The sequence below is a fragment of the Eubalaena glacialis genome, chromosome 3 (assembly GCF_028564815.1).
Source record: "Eubalaena glacialis isolate mEubGla1 chromosome 3, mEubGla1.1.hap2.+ XY, whole genome shotgun sequence".
Taxonomy (NCBI): domain Eukaryota; kingdom Metazoa; phylum Chordata; class Mammalia; order Artiodactyla; family Balaenidae; genus Eubalaena; species Eubalaena glacialis.
Genome location: NC_083718.1, coordinates 157,066,841 through 157,082,924, shown reverse-complemented (window position 1 = coordinate 157,082,924; position 16,084 = coordinate 157,066,841). Strand labels below are relative to the sequence as shown.

At 40.0% G+C, this 16,084-nt stretch overlaps 1 protein-coding gene across 4 annotated transcripts in view; it reads left to right on the top strand.

The window, feature by feature from the left end:
* Positions 1–16,084, top strand: part of MAST2 (microtubule associated serine/threonine kinase 2) — a 250,452-nt gene that overhangs the window by 207,088 nt on the left and 27,280 nt on the right. For all 4 annotated transcript variants that reach the window (XM_061184277.1, XM_061184276.1, XM_061184275.1 and 1 more), the window contains one exon: positions 11,343–11,418. In XM_061184277.1, coding sequence (XP_061040260.1) covers positions 11,343–11,418 — 76 coding nt within the window. The remainder of the gene's footprint in view (positions 1–11,342; positions 11,419–16,084) is intronic.

Here is a 16,084-nt window from a genome sequence, read left to right as displayed (position 1 = left end):
CTTGAAACTCTTCCAATGTACTTTCTGGAATTCATAGTCCATCAATCTTGTTCTAATGAAATCCTGGGGAAAAGGGAAGGGTTAGAACGCTGGCTGTCTGCAGCCCTCTGAAGTGTTAGCTCTTACCGCTCCCATGGCCTCCTACCATTGGGCCTTGTCTTTTCATTATTCTCCCTCTCTTCTTCCTAATGCCCTAAAACTTTGAATCTTATGCCATTAAATTATATCACTCACTACCCATCATTGCAGCTGTAAATATCTTAGTTCTTGACTCACTATTACTCTTCAGTTCTAACTCCTCTGTTATTCTTGATAGTTTCAATACACTTATGTTGAGGATCTTTTCAGTTCTTAGGACTTTCAGTTCTTTGAACTCCTGTCTTCCAGTGAGCTTCTCCTCCATACTTCCTTGGTCACATATGCCCTATACCTATACTTTAGACCCTGTCTCCATAACTTTAGTTTCATTCTTCCTGCTCTCCAAGCACTAACCCAGTCTTTCTACCTTGTGCCATCTAGAAACCTCATCCCCCGAAAACCAATTTGATTCCAGGACCTCTGATCCTTGGAACCCTTAAATATTTTAAGTTTGAAATGCCTTTTAGACACTGGTATGGGCCAGTCAATATATTAGTCTTGATTTCAGGAGAGAGAAGTAGGGCTGAAGAGTGCCTGGAAGAAAACATGAGGAGCTAGCAGGATACCTACCCCATATTTCGGCCCAGTGGTATACAAAGGGGTGTGTGAAAGCAAAGAGTCATTACTTGAGAGAGCTGCAAGGAGAGCTGTGTCCACAGGGGACAGTCAAGTTTCACCTAATTTGTTAAAGGCTATACTAAATGTATGTCCAGGGTGCTTGGGAGTACAAAAGTAAAGATATGCTGGCATTTAGAAGACCAGTTCAGAGGCCCTGGCCATTGTCAAGATGTAAGGAAGTATTAGAAATGGAGAAAATATTTGAATATGAGAAAATTTATGAGATCAAATCAGCAGGGATTAGATTGTCTCCAGATTTCCTGTTTGGGTGATTAATGAGTGATGATACCCTTAACTTAAATAAGCAGTATTGAAGAGAAGAATATATTTAGGGAAAGGAGAAAGAAGATCCCAGAAACAAATCCATACATATATGGACACTTGATTTATGACAGAGGTGACACTGGGACAATTGGATGTTCATATGGAGAAATTGAAAGAATTAGCTCTTACTTCACAAAAATCAGTTCAGGTGAACTGTAGTGTTTTTTTTCAGCTTCAGTAAGGTATAATTGATAAATAAAATGGTAAGATATTTAAAGTATACACATGACGATTTCATATACGTGAATTGTAGATTTAAATGTGAAAGCCAAAACACTAAACTTTTAGAAGGTATGCAATAGAACATCTTCATTTTTTTAAAAGGACATAAAGGGAATTGGAAATACATAAAGGGAATTTTTTGTAAAGGACATAAAGGAAAAAGGTAATACATTTGAATACATTAGAATTTTTAGTCACCAAAAGGTACCATGAAAAGGCAAGCCACAAAGTGAGAGAAGATAATTATGACACTTAAAATTGACAAAGGGCTTGGATTCAGAACATTTAAAGGACTCCAGCAAATCAATAAATAAAAAGATAGTATGATTGAAAAATGGCCAAGAGACTTGAACAGGCAGTTCACAGAAGCAATCCAAATGGCCAATAAGTACGTGAAAAGATACTTTAATCTCATTGGTAATTATGGAAATGCAAAATAAAATCACAGTGAAATGCCATTATATTACTGTCAAACATGGCTTAAATTTAAATGACAGAACAAAGTATAGATAAGTATATGAAACAGTGGGAACTCTTAAGCATCACTGGTGGAACTATAAATTGGTACATCCATTTTGCAAAAACAGTTTGGCATTTTCTTACGTAAAGTTTAAAAATAGACAAACTAGAGCACAAAAGGTCACATATTGTATGATTCCATTTCTATGAAATGTCCAGGATAGGCAATTCCATAGGAACAGAAAGTAGATTAGTGGTTGCCAGAGTCTTGGGGGAGAGCAGAATCAGGAGTGACTATCAACAGGTACAGTTTCTTTTTTGAGTGATAAAAAATGTTCTGGAAGTAGATAGTGGTGATGGTTGCACAGCTTTGTGAATATACTAAAACTGCTACACTGTGCACTTTAAAAGGGTGAATTTTATGATATGTGACTTATCTCTTTTTTTTGGCCACTCCACGTGGCTTGTGGGATCTTAATTCCCCGAACAGGGATCGAACCCGGGCCCCTAGCAGTGGAAGTGCAGAGCCTAATCACTGGACCACTAGGGAATTCCCTACATATCAGTTTTTTAAATTGAGACAAACTAAACTCAAGTATTTAGAGCTGCATATTTAGTTGGTAAAGCTATAAGGAAATGATTGCCATAAAAGTCAGGGTAGTGTTTACCTTTAATGGGGGTGGGGAGGGGTTTTGACTGGAAGGATTATGCAGAGGGATTTTGGAAGATGGCATTGTTAACCTGGATGGTATTTATACAGGTGCTTGCTATATAATTATATTACTTTATAACTAGCTAAACTGTATAAATGAAACAACTAGTTCAAGGTCAACTGACTGTCAGCTGAAAAAAATGCACAACGTGAGAGTTGTGAGTTAAGTTTTATTGGGGGCAAAATGAGGACTATGGCCTTAGAGACAGCATTTCAGATAGCTCCGAGAAACTTCTCCAAAGAGGTGGGGGGGAGGTCAGTGTATATGTGATTTTGATAAAGGGTGAGTACATGCAATCAAGCACATATTTTTGCAGAAGGTTTCTGCTAGTCTCTTGAAGGTTACTGTTAGTTACGAGGAGCAGGCGTCACCATGAAGGATTTTAGTGCTTTTCTAGATACGAATAGATGCAAGAATTGGGTTCATAAAATCTTCTCCTGAAAATATCTAACCATCTGAAAACCTGTTCTGCTAGTTTTTCCTAGAGCACAGAGTGCCTCATTCCTGATCTCCACCCTGAACTCCTTTCAGGGGGTGTTGATGGTCAGCAGCTGCATCGGCTAATTTGATCCTTGTAGAGGTAGATGGCAAGTGCAGGTTTGTAGGTGACAGCTCCCAGTTGTTTGTTTATATGTTTTATTATAACTTGTTTTGCTGGGATGGATGATTACTTGTCTTTGACTATTTTTTCCAACTGCTACAAAGTTGAAAAAGCCTGCTTTCTGGGCTGCTGGATTTTCCATCAATTTTTTGTCCTGTTGAGCCATTTCTGGTTGTTTTTAAGGAAAAGTTCTTCTCAATGATGTGTGTTTTTTTTGTTTTTTGTTTTTTCTGGAGCCAGAACTGTGAATGTAATTCAGTAAGAAGGGTCAATTTAAATATTTTCTTCAAATGTTAACAGTCTAATATCTTGATCTTCCCTCAAAAGAAGACCAATTCAAATTATTGATTTTATTCTGTCACAATCTTCATATTAGTAATTTTTGGCTGTTTGGCAAAATGAATATTGGAGAAGTAGAGAAAACACAGTAAGGTAGCACAAACTTTTTAGGCCTTAGCACCTGTATAATAAACAATTTCTACAGTTTTTATCCCAGGTTCCTGGCACAGAGCTTCTAAAAACCTTGGAATTTCCTGAGTGATAGAGTGTCTTTGTTATGCCAATGAGGTAACTCAGGGTGGCCCCCTAGATAGCTTCAGGATGGCGGCTGGTCATCAGGAAAACCAACCATATGATTAGAAAGTTGGGACTTTGGTCCAGACCAACCTCATGGGGAGGGGAAGGAGCTGGAGATTGAGTTCAATTGTGTAGCCAGTGATTTAATCAATTATGCCTGTGTAGTGAAACTCCATTGAAAACTGTAGACACCAAAGCTCAGAGTAGAGCTTCCTGGTTGGTGAACACATTTATGTGCTGGAAGGGGGACGTACCCAGATTCCACAAGGAGAGGACACAGGAGTTCTGCATTCCTTCCCTGACTTCACCTGTGTACATCCTCTAAACTAAAACTGTAATAGTAAATATAATACTTTCGGAGTTCTGTGAGTTGTTCTAGTGAATTATTGCAGCTGGGGGAAGGCAAGGAAGGCAAGGAAACCTCCAAATTTATAGTCAGTGGGTCACAACTACAGGCACCTCCCTCCTCCCAAGATTTATGGCTGGTATAGGAAGTGAGGCAGTCTCGTTAAGGACTTTGCCCTAAACCTGTTGGGTCTGTGCTAACTGTGTGTGGTTGGTGTCAGAATGGAATTGCAGTACACCCAGTTAGTGTCAGAATAGTACCTTTTTTGAAAAGTGTATTGGAGCCTGGCCAGTTGGGAGGAATGCTTGTTATAATCTGTTTATTATTTCATCAGCTTCCAGGTGGTAGGAATCCATTGTTATTTACCCCTGAACCATAGATGCTTTTTGCCAAAGATTACAATCACATACATAGAGATCTGTTTTGGACTATGTCCTGGCAACTACCCCCATAACTTGCAAGCCATTTCCTTTCTGTGATGTTGGCAGTATTTGGTATATAAAATGTTGAATTGTGAACCAACTCTAAAATGTTCTAACGAACAAATGTATAAACCTTAATAACTGATAAATTAATAAGTACTTACTTCATTGACACTGGAATAAAGATGTACCATATGGTGCCCTTAATTCTGGTAAATGCCTTCAGGGGTTCAAAAACAGGCAAGTAGGGACTTCTCTGGTGGCGCAGTGGTTGAGAATCTGCCTGCCAACCCCAGGTACACGGGTTCCATCCCTGGTCCGGGAAGATTCCACATGCTGAGGAGCAGCTAAGCCCGTGCACCACAACTACTGAACCCATGCCACAACTACTGAAGCCTGCGTGCCCTAGAGCCCGCGCACTGCAACTACTGAGCCCATGCACCGCAACTCCTGAAGCCCGCGTGCTCTAGGGCCCGTGTTCCGCAACAAGAGAAGCCACTGCAATGAGAAGCCCGCACACCACAACGAAGAGTATTCCCCGCTCACTGCAACTAGAGAAAGCCCGCGTGCAGCAACGAAGACCCAGTGCAGCCATAAATAAATAAATAAATAAATAAACTTTTAAAAAAATTATTAAATATTTCCATTAGTTTCCGAGAAAAACTGCTTGACGTCACAGAAGAAAGTTTTATCACCCTTTGAATAGAATTGAAATGATCTAATAAACAGAGCCAATAATGTACTACTTTCATTGGGAGCTACATGTCTGTGAGGTTTATTTTCCACCTATAATAAAACCAATCACAAAATCTAAATTTAAAAACCAAACTGCAAAAGACCTAAGATTTCTAAAAATATGAACCATCTTCAGTCACACTGCACTTTTTTTAAAAAAGCAAAAAATTGTATAACATGAATAAAATAAATTTTAATTTTTAAAATATTTGTTTTAAGGCATACATTTTGATAACTTTTGACATACTTATACATCTGTGAAACTATCACCACCATCAAAATAGTGACTATATCCATCATGTCCAAAAGTTTCTGCAGTGTCCTTTTATAATTCCTTCCATCTCCAGGCAACCACTGATCTGCTTTCTGTCACTTATAGATTAGTATGAATTTTGTAGTATTTTTATCTAAGTGGAATCACATAGTATGTATTCTTTTTTTTGTCTGGCTTCTTGTCCTTTGCATTTCCATGTGAATTTTAAAAGCAGCTTATCCAAAAGGCAACTGGTGGGGAAGGTTGTGCATGAGTGAGGGCAGGGAATATATGGCAAATCTCTGTACTTTTGGCTCAATTTTGCTGTGAACCTAAAACTGCTCTTTAAAATAGTCTTTTTTTTTTTTTTTTAAGGCAGTTGGGATTTTGATTTTGATTATGCTAAACGTGTAGATCAGTTAGGGGAGAAGTGACTTCTTAATATTGACTCTTCTTACTCATGGGCTATTTCCCCATTTATTTAGCCTGTCTTTAATTTCTCTTAACACTGTTTTGTATAGCTCTTGTACATCTTTTGTCAAGTTTACCTCTTAAGTATTCCATATTTTTAATGCAGTAAATGGTATTGCTTTTATATTCAATTTCTGATTGTTGCTAGTATATAGAAATATAGTAGATTTTTGTATATTGATCTTATATCCTGTAGCCTTGCTAAACTTGCTTATTATAAGTAGCTTTATTGTAGATTCTGTCAGATTTTCTACATAGACGATCATGTTGTCTATGAATAAATACAATTTTTTTTCTTCCTTTCTGATCTGGATACTTTTTAAAATTTCGCTTTATCGCCTATTTCACTCACTAGATCCTCCAGTACAGTTTTGGATGGAAATAGTGAGCATGGACATCCTTACCTTATTTCCGATCCTAGACCATTTTGTCTTCACCATTAAGGAAATGTTAGCTATGGGTTTGTCATAGATGCCTTTTATCAATTTAAGAATGTTTCCTTCTGTTCCTAGTTTGGAGAAAGTTTTTATGAAAAATGGTTGTTGGATTTTTGTCAAATGCTTTTTCTGTGTCTAATGCAATGATATTACGGTTTTTCTTTTTTAGTCTATTATTATGGTGGGGTTTATTCATTGATTTTTCAGATTTTAAACCAACTTGTATTCCTGGGATAAACCCTACTTGGTCATAATGTATTATCCTTTTAATATATTGTTGGATTTGATTTGTTGAAATTTTGTTGAGAATGTACAATATATTCATCTTTGGCTGGTTTTAGTATTAAGAGTAATGGTAACTTCATACAATGAGTTGGGAAGGATTCCCTTCTCAGTGTTCTGGAAGAGTTTGTGTAGAATTGTTATTATTTCTTCCTTAAATGTTTGGTAGAATTCTTCAGTTAAGCCATCTTGGCCTGGAGTTTTCTTTGTGGGAAGGTTCTAAAGAATAAATTTAATTTGTTTAATAGATACAAGGCTATTCAGGTAATCTGTTTCTGAATGAGCTTTGGTGGTTTGTATCTTTAATAAAAATTTCAATTCCATCTAAATTGTCAAATTAATTGACATAAGCTTGTTCATAATATTGCCTGATTATTCTTCTGATATCTGTACAATCTGTAGGATGTCACCTCTTTCATTCCTGATGTCAGTATTTTGTGTCTTCTCTCTTTTTTTCCTGATCAGTATGTCTATAGTTTATTGATCTTAAAAGATCTGTATATGGTTTTGCTAATTTTCTCTATTGTTTTTCTTTGTTTTTTAATTGATTTCTTCAGTTATCTTTGTGCTTTCCTTTATTCTGGGTTTCATTTGCTCTTTTTCTAATTTCTTAAGATAGAAGCTGAGGTCACTGAATTGAGTCATTCTTTTCTAATACAGGTATTTAGTGATATAATTTTCCTGCTATGGAATTGCTTTAACTGATATGATATGTTTTCATTTTTATTTAGTTTAAAATACTTTTCTAATTTCCCTTTTCGTTTCTGCTTTGACCCACAAATTATTCAGAAGTGTGTTGTTTAGTTTCCAAATATTTGGAGATTTTCCAAAGGTCTTTCTGTTACTGATTTCTAATTAAACTTCATTGTGGTCAGAGAACATACTTTATATGTCTTGAATTCTTTTAAATTTATTGGATCTTGTTTTATGGACCAGAATATGATCCTTCTTAGTACATGTTCCATGTTCACTTGAAAAGAATGTATATTCTGCTGTTGTTTGGTATTTTTTCCTTAAGTGTTTGGTCAAATTTATCAGTGAAATATCTGAGACTGATCTTTTCTTTTTTGAATGATTATGAATATTGATACTTTATTTAATAAGTTCTTTCTTTTTTTATCCAGTCTTACAATCTCTGTCTTTTAATTGGGGCTTTTAGACTATTTACATTTACTTACTATTGTTGTTGATATGGTTTGGTTTAAATCTGTCACCTTCCTATTTGTTTTCTAATTGTACCATCTGTTTTTTCTTCTTTGCTCTTTTGCTCTTTTATTTGGGGTTTAGTGTTTTTTATTCCATTTCATATCCTTTATTGGCTTATGAGCTATAACTCTTTGTTATTGAGTGGTTGGATTAGCATGTATAGTATATATCTTTATCACCATACTAAACCACTTCACATATAGCTAACTTTTCCAGTGCTCTTCATTCTTTTGTGTAGATCTATATTTCCTCCTGGTATTATTTTCCTTCTGCCTAAAGGAAATTTTAAAAATATTTCTTGTAGTGCAGTCTTCTGTTGAGGATTTCGTTTGGCTTTTTTATCTGAAAATATCTTTATTTCACCTTTGTTTTTTAAAAATATTTTTAAAATATTTTCACTGGTGCAATGACTTCTGACACTAACTGCCCAGAATTAGGCGAGACTTTTCAGGTTATGGGCACAGTCCTCCACAAAACTATCATTACTTTAGACATCCATGCTTGGTGATTCCCAGGCCACCCATAATTCTGACCAATTGGATACAAATTCAAGGGTTCCCACTACCTCCTCAGGTTTAATAATTTGCTAGAATGACTTACAGAACTCAGGAAAGCACTATACTTACAAATACAGTTTTATTATAGCAAAAAGGGTGCATTAAGAACCAGCCAGGGACTTCCCCGGTGGTCCAGTGGTTAAGAATCCACCTTCCAATGCAGGGGACATGGATTTGATCGCTGGTCGGGGAACTAAGATCCCACATGCCACAGGGCAACTAAGCCAGCACGCTCTAGAGCCTGCTTACCACAACTGGAGAGCCCACACGCCACAACTACTGAGCCCGTGCACTCTGGAGCCTACGCGCCACAACTAGAGAGGCTGCGCACTACAAGTACTGAGCCTGTGCGCCACAACAAAGAGCCTGCGTGCACCACAACTAAGACCCAATGCAGCCAAATAAATAAAAGAATCAGCCAAAAAAAGAGACTTATAAGGTGAGGTCTGGGAGGGTCCCACGTGTGAAGCTTCCAGTGCCTTCTCTCCATGAAGTCTAGATGCATCAATCCCCCGGCACGCTGGTGTGTAACAGTACGCAGAGTATTATTAACCAGGAAAGCTCATCAAAGCTTTGGTGTCCAGAGTGCTTATTGGGGTTTCATTACGTAGGTGTGATTGATTGATTCATTGGCTATGTGATTGAACTCAGTCTCTAGCACCCCTCCATTCCCTGGAGGTCAGAGTAATATCAGATGGCTTAAAGCCCCAGCCCTCTAGTCACATGATTGGTCATCTCATTTGCATAAACTGTCTGGCCTCACCATAAATAACAAAGACACTCCCATCACTTGGGAAATTGCAAAGATTTAGAGGCACATTCCCAGGAACTGGGGACAAACGCCACCAGATTCTTTATTACACAATAGCTGGTATAGAATTCTAGGTTGGTAGGATTTGTGTTTTTTTTTTCATTAATTTAAAGATGTTCCATTGCCTTCATGCATTGTTTTCAATGAGAAGTCTGCTATAATCCTTATCTTTGTTTCTCTGTATATAACATGTCTTTCTTACCCCCCTATCCACCTCCCAACTGCTTCTAAAATTTTTCTTTTTATCATGAGTTTTGAGCAATATGATTATAATGTGCTTTGGTATAGTTTTCTTCCTCTTTCTCTCAGGGTTCTTGGAGATTCTTAGATATGTGCGTTTATAGTTTTTTTCCACCAAATTTGGAAAACTGTCAGCCATTATTTCTTCAAATATGTTTTCTGCTCCCCCACTCTTTTCTCCTTTAAGGATTATTAGTCTGCTTGAAGTTGTCTCACAGCTCAGTGATGTGCTGGTTTTTATTATTGTTGTTGTTGTTGTTTACAGCTTTATTTCCTCTTAGTGTTAGTTATTTCTGACATATGTGTGTTCTGTGAATCCCTAGCTTTACTGTGAGCACCTGGAGGATTCATGTTCTTCCCGATAACCATCACCACACCTGGTCCTTGGAAGACTGGTCATTGTTTGTAGGATACTCATGTCCGGCGATTTCCTTGAGGCTTTAGCTGGGTGGTTTTGGGAACCAACAAAGGGCATCTAGTTTTACATGTCAGGGATCAAACTGAAGGTACTTTTTAATCTCTGAGATGACACTATTTAAAAAGAATAGGGATTTTTTTTTTTTTTTAAGACCTTGATAATTCTGAGGAGGCCTGATTCTTTTTAAGTCCTGCCTAAGGAAACAGTTGTTCTAAATCACTTTTCTCACACCCTGGTGGCATGTGCCAGCCAGGAGGTGGGATAGATTGTAGGAGATAGCCCTAGACACATGGGAAACCCAGAGTTGGTACTAGGTTGAGAGCATAAGGTTGTACACCTCATTGGGGATCCCTGTCAAGGGAGTGAGTGGAAGCTGAAAATGCCTCTTCTTCACTAGTTCTCCTAAAGAGAGTGCCTTTATATAATTGATACAGAGGTGCTGCATAGGGTTGGGGGGCATTGTTTGAGAGGCTGGTTTTTCCAAGATCAGTACAGAAAGGCAAGTGCTATCCACACCTGCTGAATGGAGATAATGAGAAACACCTGGACAGCTTCGTGGCACCTTGGAACAGTCATACCCTATACAGGAAATAAACTGCCCAAGAAAAATCCAGGGCATGGTGAACTACCAGGTCCCTGGATAGCAGTTCCTCATAGCCAGTGTTGGTTCATAGAGGTGAGCACAGAAGTGGGGAGGTGGGCAGGGATTGGCAGAGTGGTTAGCACATCATAGAGTATGGTGCTTACTTCAACATGATTTTTGGGTAGAGACATGTTGACAGTTCCTCCTAAGTACCAGCCCCCAGCTGGAAGTTAGACCAAAGAAGTATGGCAGGCTTAGGTTTTTAGGAGAATTGTGGTCATAGCGCTAAGGTAAGCACACAGTTTTGTTCAAAGCTTCTGAGCTATAAGTTTACAAGTTATAAGGGACATGTGAAAACTAATAAAGAGAGATAATTCCTACACTGTGAAGGGGTTGGGCATGCTTTGCAGACTTGGGGGACTTGTGTATGGACTGTTTAAGGAGCACTGCTCTCCTGAGAACTTCATTTTCGCTTAAGCACACATATTTCTGGGTTAGCCCCTTGGATGCAGTGTGCAGAGATATATGTGCAAGAGACCTTCAGGCCAGGAGTCCCTTTGCCCTTTGAGAAGTGTGAGCGTTTGGCCGTGCTATCTGTACTGAATGAGTTCAAGCCTTTGGAAAGTTGGGTTAACTTGAATAGGCAGATTGGAACCTGAGGTGTTCCAAGGAGGGCAGGTTGCTGCTAGATCTAAAACAGATGTCTGAGAAGCATAGATGGTTACAGGCAACTTGGGAACAAGGGAGAAACCTCTGGGCTGCCAATTTTTGCAGAGAGAATCACTAAACTAATGGTGGACCTGGAAAAATAACCATATAATGCTAATTGCCGATGCTAGGGGCTGATTTCTTCCCTGAAGGTTATTATCATCTCAACCCTCCTCAGAAGCAAACCTCACAAAGGATTTCTTTTACTTTCCTTGTCCACAGGTAACAGTCCTTTGGACAGCCCCCGGAATTTCTCTCCAAATGCACCTGCTCACTTTTCCTTTGTTCCTGCCCGTAGGTAAGTTGATAGAAAAACTCCTCTGTGACTAACGTGTGGCATTTGCATGAATGTCAGTTAAATATCAGCTTCCTCCTTTGAGGCACTGCCCTTCCAAGTGTGTTACCTTGGTCTACCAGCCATCAAAATTCCTTTCCTGCTTTCCTCGCCCAGGTCATAAACATCTTGTTCAAGCTTTGCTTTCCAAACACCGTAGGTATTTGTGTTTGAATGTTCAAAAGGGCAAGTAGATATTAGAAGTGAATTTATTTTATAATCTTAAGCACAAGTCCCTGGTTTCCTGAGGGTATGTTCGAAAACATTATCCTAGAGTGATATCCTAAAAGCTATCCTAGAGTGATCGATGAGAAAATGGGTTCTCCTCCCAGGAGGACCCAAAGTTATACTCTTATTCCTCTAACTCAGGTAGTTCCAGGGAACTAGAAAAGGCCATTTATGCCTCCCTCCTTGGGGATAAAGAGACTACCAGGTCTTCACTTATCCTCCCATGAATTTAGAAAGATTTGGTGTGTTGCAGAGCCACGCTTGTATTCCTCACATTTCACTTATTTCTGGAAATGATATCAACTTATCCCTGGCCCATGGTAGCAATCCTGACAGTTCAGCCCATTGCCAGGGTATCACCTGGCCCCTGGAGAAGTACTGAGCTGATTGACATGAGTCAATCCATATACCAAGGCTTCTTCTTTTTGTTTTTTTTTAAATACATTTATTTATTTGTTTATTTTTGGCTGTGTTGGGTCTTCGTTGCTGCATGTGGGCTTTCTCTAGTTGCGGTGAGTGGGGGCTACTCTTCGTTGTGGTGCGCGGGCTTCTCATTGCGGTGGCTTCTCTTGTTGCGGAACACGGGCTCTAGGCGCACAGGCTTCAGTAGCTGTGGCACGCAGGCTCAGTAGTTGTGGCTTGCGGGCTCTGGAGCGCAGGCTCAGTAGTTGTGGCACACAGGCTTAGTTGCTCCGCGGCATGTGGGATCTTCCCAGACCAGGGCTCGAACCAGCGTCCCCTGCATTGGCAGGCGGATTCTTAACCACTGCGCCACCAGGGAAGTCCCCCAAGACTTCTTATACAAATTATTTACTTTTCAGAACATCTCTAAAATTCTTTCTTGGCAGCATTCACGTTCTTTGACTTTATTTTTTATTTTTATTTTTAAAAATATTCTTGGTTAGAGTCAGTCTTTGGTATTAAGACCTCCAAAAAAATCATGGCTCCAGATTTGGAGCCTCTAATGGATGGAGAATGATATATACATCTTGAGATCAGAGTAGTAGTAGTAGTACTCAGACTACTTTTTTAAAAGAGATAACAGAAAAAGAACAGATTCCTAATTTAACAGCATTAACTCACTGTTAAAATGGCAACCCAGAAGAAATCCACCCCCTTCCTCTCCAGGATTCTGTGAGCTGAAAAGGACGTGGACAGGTTGGGAGAAGTTTGATGGCTGACTTGGGTGCCCCTCCTGACCCAATTGCCTTACTCAAAGCAAGTATCGTCAGAGTTTGTTCCATGGACTCACCTCTCCTACCCTGTGTAACTTCGTTAGTTAACTAAGGATCCAGATAGGAACACTTACAGTATAGGTATATAATGGATGGATGCATTTGCTTTCCAGCCCAGCTGAAAGTCTAACTTATCCCAGACTTCCTGCCTTGATTGTGTTTGAACTGTAGCCTCAGATTAGGTCTGAGCTGGGACAGTAGGACCTGTGACCATTCTCTGTAAATGGCATTGAGTCATTTCCCATTCATTCAGTAAATGTTTACTGAGTACCCAGTAAGCCCAGGCACATGCTGGGTACTTAGTTATATAGTAGGCACCAGACAGACAGAGCCCTAACTTTCTAGAAACTTAGTAGACTTAGTAGAGTCTGTGCACTTGTTGTTCCCTTTGAGGGAATGCTGTTCCCTCAGGTCTTCGCCTAGTTAACTCCTTCTTGTCTTTCATTTCTCATCTTAAATGTCAACTCCCCAGAGAGGCCTTCCCTCACCATACAATATAAAGGAGCCCCCTCATCATTCTCCAGCAAACCATCCAGTTTTATTTCCAAACTAGTACTTTTCAATGCCTGATACAGTCACCCCTCGGTATCCAGAGGGGATTGGTTCCAGGACCCTGGTGGATACCAAAGTCTACAGATGTTTAAATCCCTTATATAAAATGGCATAGTATTTGCATATAACCTATGCACATCCTCTTGTATACTTTAAATCATCTCTAGATTACTTATAATACCTAATACAATGTAAATGCTATGTAAGTAGTTTTAAATACAGTGTGAATAGTTGCTGGCACGGAGCACATTCAAGTTTGGCTTTGTGGAACTTTCTGGATTTTTTTTCTCCTGAATATTTTTGATTCAGTGTCGGTTGAATCTACAGATGCAGAACCCGTGGATAAGGAGGGCTGACTGTAGTTTCTTATTTGTTTTCTGTTTCCTCTCAACCAGAATCAAAGCACCTTTAATAGAGATGCCTTAATATGTTGAAAATATGTCTGCTAGTATATAATAAGCACTCAGTCAGTGCTTATTGATTGAATGAGTGGTGGGGAAGAATAACGAACAAGCAAACAAACAAATATATAGCTGTAACCTGTGATAAGCACCGTGAAGGGAAAGAACATGATGCTGCCTAAAAGAGTAGGAAGGGAATGAGGCTGGAGAGTCTGTACTGGGTGGTCATGTAAGGCCTCTCGGAAGGAGTGACTTTTAAGCCAACCTGAAGGATAAGAAGGAGCCTGCCATGTTGGGAGTGAGGATGCAGGTGTGTAGATGTGTAGACCAATCCATGCAGAGGGAATAGCATGTTCCATTGGTGTCCTGTGTCTGCATCATTCCCTGGGCTTTAGGAGTAGGATCAGCCGGGGGCTTTGGGACCTGGTATTACCACTGAGATCCACACAGGTCTGTGCTAGGTGGCCTGAAGTCTGAGTCGTATGTGTGGAAGACAGAACCCCAGGCTGTCCCCTTACCAGACATAGTAGGAAAAGTAGCTAGGTATTGGTGGGGGAGGGGAGGAAGACTTCAACCCTGTGAAACAAGGTACTCAGGAATTGTGTTTCCTATCACTGAAGTTGGGCATGAGCTTTATAGCATCACATTAGTTTGGAATATCACACAAAAGGCAGATTTAATGAAACTCTAGGGATAGACCCATTAGTCACACAATTTCACTACTAACTTACACACATTCGTAAACAAAAGGTTTGTCTCTGCCAAGCTAGACCAAATGCCAAGCGTCAAACAGAGCAGTCTCTCTGGTTCCCTTTGATTCTCACTTTAATGTATGTCTTTTCACTACAGCCATGGCCACAGAGCAGACAGGTAATAGCGGACGTGATGGGGAGAGGGGCTGGGAAACTGCTATGCATGGCCAGACAGTATGGTTTGTGGTTTTATGCTTGGTGAGAACTGGCTGTGATGAGTCTTCTCTGACTGTGGGTATGAACATTTGGCCTTTCATTTCTATCAAAGAGGCCCTAAGGGAGCCCCCTCTACCTGCTGGAACCAAGGCTCCGTGCTCATATGTTTAGAAGGCAGGATTTGCTAAATATTTAGTTCCAAGCTTCTGAGCGCAGGGACAGGTCACCCTCATTCCCACAACTTTCCTCAGTCACTCAGTGGGATGACCAGGCAGAGGAAATGGAGGCATCCTGTAGTGGCATTTCTGACTCTGGTGGTCCCTGCTCTTCAGGTTACAGAAAAATGGCTGCCATGCAGTTGGTTCCCATTTCTGTATGAAGGAGGAAAAATCACCTGTGGAGAAGTGTATTTGACAAGGGTTTGGGAAATGCCTCCCTGAGTTAGACTAGTCCCATCTTTGCTGAGCTCTGTTTTCCTGGAATTGACTTGCTTCCTTGTGTAGAGCTCTCAGGACCCAAAAGAGAGATCAGAGAGAATATCATGTTTGAGCAGCCTCCTGGACATTTCTTTGCCTCAGAGACTAGGTTCCAGCAGGACCGGCTGCCTGGGTGGCATGAAGTTTGAGTCATGTGCATGTGGCATGGAACCCCCGGCTGTCCCCTTACAGAACATAGTAGGAAAAGCTGCTTGGTATTGGTGGGGGTGGAGAGGAGTGCTTCCAAAAGAGAAGCCCTGGCAAGATTGATTCCTTTTTTTCCTTCTTCCTCTCCATGCCTCCCCACACCCACCTTTAACTGTGGAGCCTGGAACAATTCATCCAGATCTCTGGGTCTTAATGTTTTCTCTGAAGATTGAGAGTATTGAACTTAACTTCTAAAGGTCCTCCATTGCTAACGTTCTTAGGTTCTGTGGGTCACATCAAAGAAGTTTTTCTATAACTTCAACCAGAGCAGGCTGTACCCCTAAACTCCACAAGAAAGAACATTTGTGTTACAACACATCCTGTAGTCCAGGAAAGAATCACTTGTCCATGTTATAAAAGCTTCAAACCAGATACTTGCTTGATCTTTCTTCTCTAAAGCAAAGCAGATAACTGTGGTTCTCTGTGATGAGAGCTTCAGAGCACATCCTCTAAAGAGCAGCTAGAAGCCTGCCCCAAAGTCTCATATATGGCCAAGGCTATGCCACTTCACTCTTCTTTCATAAGGTTGCTGTCATTCTTTGGCAAACATTCTCAAAGATTGGATTTATGAGTCCTAATGGGTCCTGGGTAGCCTTTGACTATTTGCAATCTATTGATTCATA